The following is a 10,330-nucleotide window of genomic DNA, read 5'->3' as shown; positions in this document are numbered from 1 at the left end:
TCTCTCTCTCTCTCTCATTCTCTCTCTCTCTCATTCTCTCATTCTCTCTCTCTTTCTCTCTCTCTCTCATTCTCTCATTCTCTCATTCCCTCTCTCTCTCTCATTCTCTCTCTCTCTCTCTCTCTCTCTCTCTCTCTCATTCTCTCTCTCTCTCTCTCTCTCTCTCTCTCTCTCCCTCTCTCTCTCTCATTCTCTCTCTCTCTCTCTCTCTCTCTCTCATTCCCTCTCTCTCTCTCATTCTCTCTCTCTCTCTCTCTCCTCATTTGGATAAATGTCACGGATTACCTAACAGACAAATTAGTGTGTGTGTGTGTGTGTGTGTGTGTGTGTGTGTGTGTGTGTGTCACTCAAGGAGGTAAGACTGTCGTTGTGTTGCCTTGGAGACTACACATCAATAGCATCATGCATTACCTATTTGCCCACTCCCAATGAGAGGGCTCAGGCGCTGCTGTCGTCATCGTGACTGGGGCTCGAGTCAGCTGCGCTCTGATTGGCTGCCGCTGAGAATGAGCTTCCATTGAGGTTTCGTGGCCTGTGCAGAAAAGGGGGCGTGTCTCCGGCGGAACGAGCACACGCCTCTCGCTTAAAGACTCATCCCAGCTGAGGTGATGAGCAGAGGCACCACACAGCGGCTTGTCCTCAGACCCGGAGCGCGGCTGCGTCAGGTTTACGTGAACGTGCTGCGCTGCGCACAAAATAACAGAACATACGAAGTCGGAGGAAGTAGAGCGACGTCCGCCGCTGCAATTAGATCCACTCAATCAGCAGAATTGACAGCAGATGTGAATTCATGTCTGTATTTCCCCCGCATATATATTGGTGAGTACTCTAATCTTGTCCACTTGTGTGCTGGGTAGACATTCGCCTCCTGAACCACTTTGTTTGCGCTCTGAACCTGAAGGTAAGGCCGATGGAGCTGTGCATGTGGGTTGTGTTTTTGTTTGCATGGTGATTTCCCTCTGAAGCAGACACCTTGTTGTTACACGCACTTGTTTCCTTTTGAGGTTTGCTGTGGGCTGGTGTTGCCCTTGAAATTGGAAATGTCCTGAAAAAAATTATGTTCTAGGTCTCTCATTAAAACATGTTTTGCAAACGCTTGCCAGATTCAGTCTTTAAAACTGTTGCATGTGCCGAATCAGAAAGGTCAGTGTGAGCACACTGCCTTCTTTCTGCTGGTCTAGGGATACGACGCACTTTTTAATACCCTTGTTTTTTTATTTATTTTTACCTCAACATGAGTCTTTACTTTTATTGCATCCTTAAGAATTTGAGTAAAATAAGATGCTTCTTTCACTCTTTGGTGTTTCATGCTGCAGGTGCAGTGCAATCGGAGAAGCTCTGATGCACTCTGCTCCTATCCATTAACGTTAGGCCTACTTGTCATCAGTGGTATTTTTTTAAATATCAATTTGGCAATCAGCACCCTAATTGGTTGATTTCCTTGTTGACAAAGGAATATGGCGTGCATCTTGGAGCCGTTCTCTTATCTGTTTGTTTTCCATGCCCAGAAGATATGCAATTAGCTTTGAAACCTTGTTTTGTGACACAGTTCAGACCTCAGCTGCTTCAGACTCTACCAGGAAGTTCAGAGTCGACCTATTTTATAAATTACTGTAACGTGCACCTCGCTCACTAAGCTGTTCTGTGATTGTTACTTTTATGATAAATATGAAACTGGGCCTTTTTTTAATTTCAAATGGATGAGAAATGTTTTAGGTCTGTGTACCAGTGCCACTAAACTCTTTAAATGTCTGCACTGTGGTGCTCTTGAGTGAACCAGAAGATGTTTTCCTCAACCATAGCAGTATCTCACCTAATAAAACATTTGTGGAAAATGTTGTGCATGCTGCTAGACATATATAGTTAAGAGTTTCCCTCGCACACCCATCATTAAGATTACCGTAAGGCAGTGGCGTGGTAAATGATCCCTGATGTGTTTTCAGTGGCAGGCTGAACGCAAAGGAATCTGGATACAACTCATTCATTCCAGCTCACTACTGCGGGTCTCAGGCTGCACACCACCCACATACCTGCAGAGTGACTCAGCCTGAGGTTGAATGTGATGGTGGTAGTAGTAGTAACAACTGTGGGGTGCCAGAGGGGAACTAAGGATGATAACGCAAGATGAATACTCCCCTCTTGTGCGTTTGAGATTGTCGTGTTGGGCGACCTGTCGGCATCACTGCAGTACAAACGGCAGCTAGTACTGCCTTGACCTTTTTATGGTCTGAGACAGGTGGAAGGACCAGTGTCGTGTTAATGACTGTCAGTTGTCGGGCATCTTGACCTTTTGTTTTTATAGATGAGGCCGGTGTGTCGGGTGGCCTTACTGACCGTAACAACTAACCATGTTAAAATGTGTCTTCTTCCTACTATTGTCTAAATGGCTGGAGCATGAAAGGATGGCTACTGGGAGTTATGGTCACTTATAATAAAGGGAAGGTAGATGTTTTACAAAGAAGTAGGGTGATTACAAAAGAAGATACTTATCCTGCAATTGTATAGCTTTAAAAAAATATTGCATAATAAATAAATAAATGTTCATTATTGATAAATGTGCAATCAAGAAGTCTGAAAAGATTGCAATTTGGATGTGAAAACGTTGATCGAGCAAAGACTACAAACTACTAAATATTCACACTTTAATATTTCCAAATGGTTCCTGATCAATTTTCTCATCACCTCGACTAACCGGTTCAGCCCTCATAAACTTTAAGATCTGCGATGTGGATGCACCCAACATGGCGGATTGTCTTGTCTCTGTGCCGTGACTGGATGTGGCATTGAGCAGCTGCAGGAACAGCCACGCGCCGCCTTGGCTGCTCAGGAGAGGTTTCTGTGGCATTCAAGTCAGTTTATTTGTAGAGCCCATTTTCACAAATTACAAATGTGTCTCAGAGGGCTTTACACATCGACATCCCTGACCTTTGACCTCACATCGGATCAGGAACAACTCCCAAACAACCCTTGAGGAGAGAACAGAGGAGGATCCCTCTCCAGGATGGACAGGTGTAATAGATGTCATGTGACCAGAAGGAATCATTACACACTAATTAAAACACAGGAACAACACAATGAATATGACACACGGGGCCTCACACAATCAGTGGAGGTTTTTTGACGCAACAGGAGTTCCCTCCAGATATGTGTTGCTGGTGCAGACTCTAGTTGACTCCCTGTGCTGGTCGTATTTCACACATGTGCAGAGTGCTTACTTATCGAGCGCTTCATGTTCCTGCTCTAGGAATCCTGAATGCCCCTCTGAGCTCTTCTGCTCTAGAAGCGGTCGTGAATGTGACTGTCCTCGTGTTGGTTTCCTCCCAGGTTGACTTGTTACTTGTGCACCCCCACTTCCTCCTCATTGTGCCCCTTTATGTTTTATTAGGCCGATGCTCTGTTATTCTTAGCCGAGCAGGATGTTTATACGATCTCCGAACAGAAATATGACTGGCAAGGCCCGAGTGTTTATCTTTCTTTCCCTCGCTCAGGTCGTCGCTGTCCAATCCTCCGTCCCCACCTTTCTGCTCTTTGCATGCCGGCCTCACCCTCTTTGCATCCCTCTCCAAGATGAAACGAGTTCAAGAGCAGTCCCAGCTGACGTTACTTTTTCCACGTCGCACCTTGCATAGCCTTCAAGCCTTTTAATTTTGTGTATCCGTGTATTGTTTGGTCAAAGTATGCCGTGTTGTCTTTACTGGTTACTATACGGTGATTCAGCCACAAGTTTCTTCATTTGTGGAGCCGTCCTACACCCTGTTGTGATGTCAGTGTTTCCTCATGAAGGAGATGACGGGTGTGTGTAAATGTAGGGATGGAAAAAGCTGAATGCCATCGCTATAGGGATTAATTATCTTCTGGCTTTGAGTGACTCGTGTCATGGGATTCTGTCCTCAGGTTTAACTTGTTTAATGCGTTTCTTTATTGAGTCCATAGAACCACAGAAGAGGCCCTTGAACTGACTGACTGTTCCGTGGAATGTCAAATGCTTCTGAATTCAAATGTTCATGTCTAGAAGAGTTTATATGATTTCTTCTTTCAAAGGTTGCATAGAATCTTTTTAAGAAAATGTAAGGTTAATTTATAAAGGTTATTTCTCTGGCACAGTTTGCGGTAATGTATGCTGAACTTCAAAGTGCAGTGTGAACAAAATATTAACAGTAAAACTTTTATTTTGGTCTGTTCTAGTAGTACGTGGATATTTATAGATATTCTCATGAGTATTCTCAGTATGATTTTTGAGTCATAAATGCGGATAAAATACCTGATTCACTGTGAAATGCCAGAGACTTTCATAATGTAATTGCAGATGGAAGTTTATTTTTTCTGTTAAACATTAGGGAAACTGAACACGTAATCATTTGAATGTTAGACAGATTGAAGCAACGTTTTGATGGCTAAATAAGACGCAAGAAACTAATTCTATACATAATCTCATTTTTATTTAAGAACCATGTTAATCGGTGTAAATCTAAACTACCAACGACGATTTTAAAAGTAGTTTGCATAGCCCCCACGTCTCTTCCCCTAAACCTGAAGCCTCCACCGGACCAGATCATGTGAGCCTCTTGAGTGTTCTGTTTTCTTTGTTCCATTTCGCTGGTGACCACACAAACCTCGAGCCCGTGGCCGCTCACCACCGGGCTTTAAATAGAGCGTGAGAAGACGGCATCCACGTCGGTCCTGGGATCTGCTTCACGGCCGTCTTTAACGCTTTGATATGATCATGCTCTGAACATGGAGAAAAGACTTACTTTAATCTAAAATGGAAAGTTTGGGCTTGCTCTGGAACGGAGTGCATCATGTTCCAGTCAAATACCACGGCACGCTCCCAATGACTCTTCTCTGGTTGCTCTTTGCAAGGTGATCTCACCCTGTATTTGGAAACGGCCACCGTGTGCAAGCCACTTCACGAGATGTGCAGCTTTGCAGTGCATTAGCATGACTTGGATCCTTGTTGTGGTCAAGATGTGCAGAGTAGAAACCAAACTGCTGAACGTGCACAGAAAACAAGTGGCCTAGCGACTGTATGAACAGTTGGACCCATGTTGTGTTTGCCAGTTTTATTTTATCGTATCCCTTTGTCCTCCAGAGGATGCAACCTGTCCTCTTGTATATTTAAAAGGTTGTGCGTTCTATAAATATTTCTCCTGGTATGTCCGGCTAATTACCTTCGCATTGAAAATGCGGAAGGTTATGTTTTGATCGCCATTTATTTGTATGCGTGTTATTCGCGTAACAAAAAGTTTTAAACCGAATCGCATGAAATTTGGTGGGATGATTGGTTATTATCCGGGGACCATTTGATTAGATTTTGGGATAGATCCGGTCAAAGGTCATGGAAAGGTCAAAATCTTCTTTTTACCATAGCGCGGTCAATTTGTAGCCAATTGGGAACTAATGCCAACATGTTCATAATTCAATGCCCAACCTTGTGATATGCGCTCCACCGAGTGCCCGTTCTAGTTCACACATGTGCTCATGTGGACCATGATCACCATTGTAGACATCAAACAACTTGTATATTTGTTTTTCTGTCAACCCTGCAGCCCAGTGTTTGTGCCCGGCCGAGAGATGACTGGGGTGATGATCAACGGCACCCCCATGGAGGACATGAGGCTCAGCCCCAGCAAGGACCGACTCTCCTTCCAGGTAGGGGACACGCCGAGCATCACATTGAAAACCCACTTCATTCCCTCCCTGTACATTTATATTCTACCTTTCTAAAAATGTAATCCTAAAACATTACCAAAAAAAAATCCTTATTTTTCAAACTCTGTTGGAGACACTAGATGTGTCACAACATTAATCATGCACAGCAAATGTGTGTAAACTACAATAGACTGCAGCCTGTCCCAAAGACCCAGCCTGCAGATCCAGAGAGGTGAGCAGCAGCTCAGGTGGTGTTGACAAGGTGTTGCCACCGGCTTTGTTGAACCGTCAGCTCAACGGGGCCGTCTTGGAGACGACTACTTGGAACGCACAGCTGCTCGTTTATTTTACCGTCACGTTTGTATCTAGGGTGAAGGAAGAATTAAAGGGCCCTATGTTAATACTTAAACCATTTTATTGGAGAAGATGATGACGTTTATTAAATCGAGACCATTTATGATTGTGGACCGGAGGTCGGCCTAATGGTTAGCCGCATCCTAACTGGTGGGCCAGTCACCGCTGGTGTACGGCATGGCTACCAAAATATGTCTCAGGAAGTTTCACCTGTTGAGGCTTTTACAACGTGCAGGGCTAAAAGGCCATTTAATAAAGAAATGGGTTATTTAATCCACGATTATTACAATTTATTGATGTGAAAGATGAGCATCCCTGCGTTCATAAACTTAATCCAGTAACCTAATACTTTGCTTGATGTAGACTGATCCGGAGGGAACGCTCGCTTCCCTTTCCCACAGTTATCACCTCGTCTGTGAGTCTGCCGGAGAGGATATGAGGATGAAGGGGGGGGGGAAGAGATGAAAGAAGACTGCCACTTCTCCACTCTTTCCATCCCCACTCTGTATTTCCCCACCTTGGCCCTATGCCCGCGGTCCCAGCCTCTTTAGAGAGGAACTGTATGAAGCAGCGATGTTACCGCGTCACGTCCCCATGATGCGTGCTGCCTGGGGGCTTTGACACAAACTGTGTGACCATTTAATTTCAGCTGCGCCTCTAAAAGGTTCTGAAATGTCTTTGACCTCTAGTAGAGAAGGGTGCGCAAACGATTCCTGATTTATTGAATTATCATTTCAAATGAATCACGGCGACGTCATGACTCAGGCTGTCGTGAACACCCGCCGCCCAGAAGAGCCTGAAATGGCTTCCATTGTGCCGCCTGCTGGTGTGTCGGCGCTGCTTGCCACTGGAAGTGAAACAAGTTGTGACATGTTGGCCAGGGGTCCAGAGACGAGGTCATGGACTGCCTAACTCTCCTCGGTGCTGACGCACAGTGAGGACTGGTGATGCAAGCCAGGAAGTGGAGATGCACGTGGGCATTAACCGTGAACAGACACGCGTGTGGTCGCCACGCGGTTCCTTCTGCAGCCGTTTGGAGAATGTAAAAGCCGTACAAGTACAAATGCATCCTTTATTAACCTGACGAGTTGTCCCATTCAGAAGTCATATTTATAGCTCTTTGTCTCGTTCCTCCATACTCGGCTGTCTCTTATCGTATTCATGGAGACGTGGACACAGCTGGATCCCCTCCATCTCTTCTCGCCTGCCTCATCTAATGCTTTCTTTCCACTCGGCTCTCTGCCCAGACAGCGACATAGCCCCCCCCTCTCCCCCTTCCAATGTCTTGAAAGTGAAATATTCAGGTCTAAAAATATTCATCCACTTTATCCAAACGGCAAAGAAAAAATGCTGTTCTTGGACCAAGAGCAGCAGGCTTTTCCCCCCTGGGCCATTTCTGTGGTTCCTGAGAACGGAGAGTCTGAAGCTGATGTCCAATCTTGCCAGGACAGGGAATGCATGTAATCTCTTGTCAGAATGTCTCTCATGCCCTTCAGTTTAGATCCAAAAACATGCGAGTGTGGCACGCTGCATTTATCAGCAGACGTATCGGTCTGGGATGGGCAGATGATGCGGCTGATTTAATGTTCTTTCCTTAACCTTCATCTCCACAGGAATAACATGTTCAGCACGGCATGCTGCCCGTTAGAGGGATTGATGTTTAAACACAAATCATGTCCCAGCAAACATTCAACCTATTGGGTTTTTATTGTTGACTTTAAATGTCCCGATTATGCTCTTGTATAATCTGAGTAGAGGGTGATGTGGTACTAGATGAGATTGTAAACGGCTACAAGCTGCTTGGCACGATGCCCTCCTGAGCCGTTAGATGGACCTGATGCAGCGTTGACTGCAAGTCTCACTGGACGTGGCTCATGTACTCGGACACGGCCACGGACTTCTTGTGCCATTTGTTTTTGGGTGAGCACCGATGCTGTTGGAGGAATGTGGGCTGGGCAGGAGCAGGTATGCCGCTGGGATTTGAAGAAACTACTTCCCATCACAGTTGTTTAGTCTTCACATCGCTTCCTTCACAGTTGTTTAGCCTCGTCGTCGTGCCTGAAGGCTAAGTTCTGGGATCCCTGAGCCGACTGCACACTTGGCACTGATCAGAAATATGCTCACAAATAACTTCTTGTCTTGCAGACGTCCCCGGTCGTATGTCCTAGCTTGAAACGACAATGTGTATTAATCAATGAAAGATTAACATCCGTGTCCCCCCCCCCCCCCCTGTCTTTCCTCTTTAGATATTCCCAGACCCCTCAGACTTTGAGCGTTGCTGTAAGCTCAAAGACCGTCTGCCATCCATCGTGGTCGAGCCGACGGAGGGAGAAGTGGAGAGCGGGGAGCTCCGCTGGCCTCCAGAGGAGTTTCTGATCATCGAGGAGGAGGATGAAGAAGAGCAGCAGGCGGCGCAGGCACAGAATAATGGCGACATCCAAAATGGACAGCCGACACAGGAGCCCCATCACTAGAGGCTGCTGCAGCGCCCACACTCTGCTTCCGCCTTCTGACCGACTCCTCTTCACTCCAAACTGCCAGACACACACTCGGTGTCTCTTGATGCCGCCTTGTTGCCCTGACATCAAAGCAATACACACTTTCCTCACAACCATTTATCCACCAGGACTGCAAACTCTCCAAATCCCACCTGAAGAGAACAGATGCCTGCAGCCTCCATCGGCTCCTTCACGCCTGCCGCCGTGCGTCCGGCCCGGATGTCCTGGTGGACGTCGGCAGCTCGGCGCTCCGCGGACGGTTCTCTGTACCTGCAGGAGGCCGACGCCGCTCTGGGCTCGACTCAAACGGCCGGCGTCGAGACCTCTGAGACTTCATCCTTGCGTACAGAACTGTTGGGGCGCTCTCGCCTCCAGAAACTCGTTCCATCCCTGTGCTCCGTTCCTGGATGATATGTTAAGTATTGTGATCGTCTGGTTCTGAGACGTGAATGTTTTGTTCTGTTTTTTGAGAAGTGGATGTTGTGTGTAAACTCTCACTAGGATCCCAACCCCCTCGTCAAAAAGATCATTTGACTTTGTCGGCATTCAGTTAAACAGCGAGAGAAAGGAGAACTCCACCAGCGTTCCCTGCTTGAGCATAAACTGTACAAGGGCTTGTTGAGCAGCACGGTGAGGTCATCACGGTGACCTCTTGTGACGGACGGTACCGGGATGACAAAGTGAAATAGTCAACGTTGAGAACAAAAGCAGGTTTATCGTTTCATTGGGGAAAACTGAGCAAGGACTGCCAAATGTATTGAAACATGTTCTTGTTTGAAAAAGCAGTTGATGAAGCAATGTGCAGGCCCGATGAAGGATGTGTAAATACGTTGTTCCCAGTGACCCCTGAGGCCTTCTAGTGCGCTGATCTCGTCTGTACTGTGGTTTGGTTAACTTTTTAGAGAAACCCAGTGGGAACTAAGTCTTTCCTAGTCTTCCGTTTTTGAAAAACGCCTACTTTTGACACGTTATATTTGACTTAAACTCCGGCGATACAATACTTTCACAGTTTGCCGTTAGCTGTTTATGAGACATTGAATCGGTTGTCTGGTAGCGATGTCTGTTTGATTTGTCTGTTGGCAATTTCAGAATTGTGTGTTGTGCACTCTTTAAATCACCACTCATTGTTTGTGGAACAAGTTGTTAGTCAGTTTGTAGAAAATACTTCCCTTTGTGTACACCGTATGAAATCCTGTTGTACAAGTTTGAGATGTCTATAATTTTTGTAAATTCTCATTTGAGTGGCATTCGGGCTGCGTACAGAACATCTCTCTCCTGTCACCTACAGGTCCCACATTGTTTTTGTAACGCTCAGGGAGACTAGCCGCCGTCTTTCTTTTGTTCTTAGACCACTTTTCTCTGACTGTTACAGAGGCTGTAAATAAACATTTGACTTTGCTATCCAACTGTGTTGCATTGAGAATAATTGATTGAAGAGTTAGTGCCGTTTTATGATTAAGTAAATGAGTCTAGCAGGGTGAATCCTTCAGTGCATTTTAAGTATTGTTTCCAAGAGACTTTACTTTATGTGAATTTCCCCCCCCCCTCTCTCTCTTCATTTCCCCCTCGCTTCACCTGCAGTGGTTTTAGAAAAGCGGCATAACTTCCTGCTCGGCAACTCTCATACAGAATCTCTCCGTATACCGATGCGTGTATCAAATGACTAAATGTAGAAGTGAGAACAGGCCGCACGCCACTTCCTGTCTTCAACTTGCACGTACAATCTGAAGCCGAAGAGCTTTCATGTCCAAGTTCTTTAAAAAAAAAAAGTTACGCTTTTCAGCATTATGGTGACATTCGTTTGATCTTATTATATGGGAGCTTTTTTT

At 45.7% G+C, this 10,330-nt stretch overlaps 1 protein-coding gene across 1 annotated transcript; it reads left to right on the top strand.

Annotated features, from left to right (window-relative positions):
• The first annotated feature begins 620 nt into the window (after positions 1–620).
• lbh (LBH regulator of WNT signaling pathway) lies at positions 621–9,907 on the top strand. Its single transcript, XM_056426980.1, has 3 exons — positions 621–819; positions 5,547–5,649; positions 8,250–9,907. Exons 1-3 carry the CDS (start codon positions 791–793, stop codon positions 8,475–8,477), a joined length of 360 nt encoding a protein of 119 aa, XP_056282955.1. The 5' UTR covers positions 621–790; the 3' UTR covers positions 8,478–9,907.
• Positions 9,908–10,330: the final 423 nt, after the last annotated feature.

Source organism: Pseudoliparis swirei, chromosome 11 (genome assembly GCF_029220125.1).
Source record: "Pseudoliparis swirei isolate HS2019 ecotype Mariana Trench chromosome 11, NWPU_hadal_v1, whole genome shotgun sequence".
NCBI classification, from domain to species: domain Eukaryota; kingdom Metazoa; phylum Chordata; class Actinopteri; order Perciformes; family Liparidae; genus Pseudoliparis; species Pseudoliparis swirei.
The sequence above is the reverse complement of the archived record's forward strand: the minus strand, read 5'-3'. Positions and strand labels throughout refer to the sequence as shown.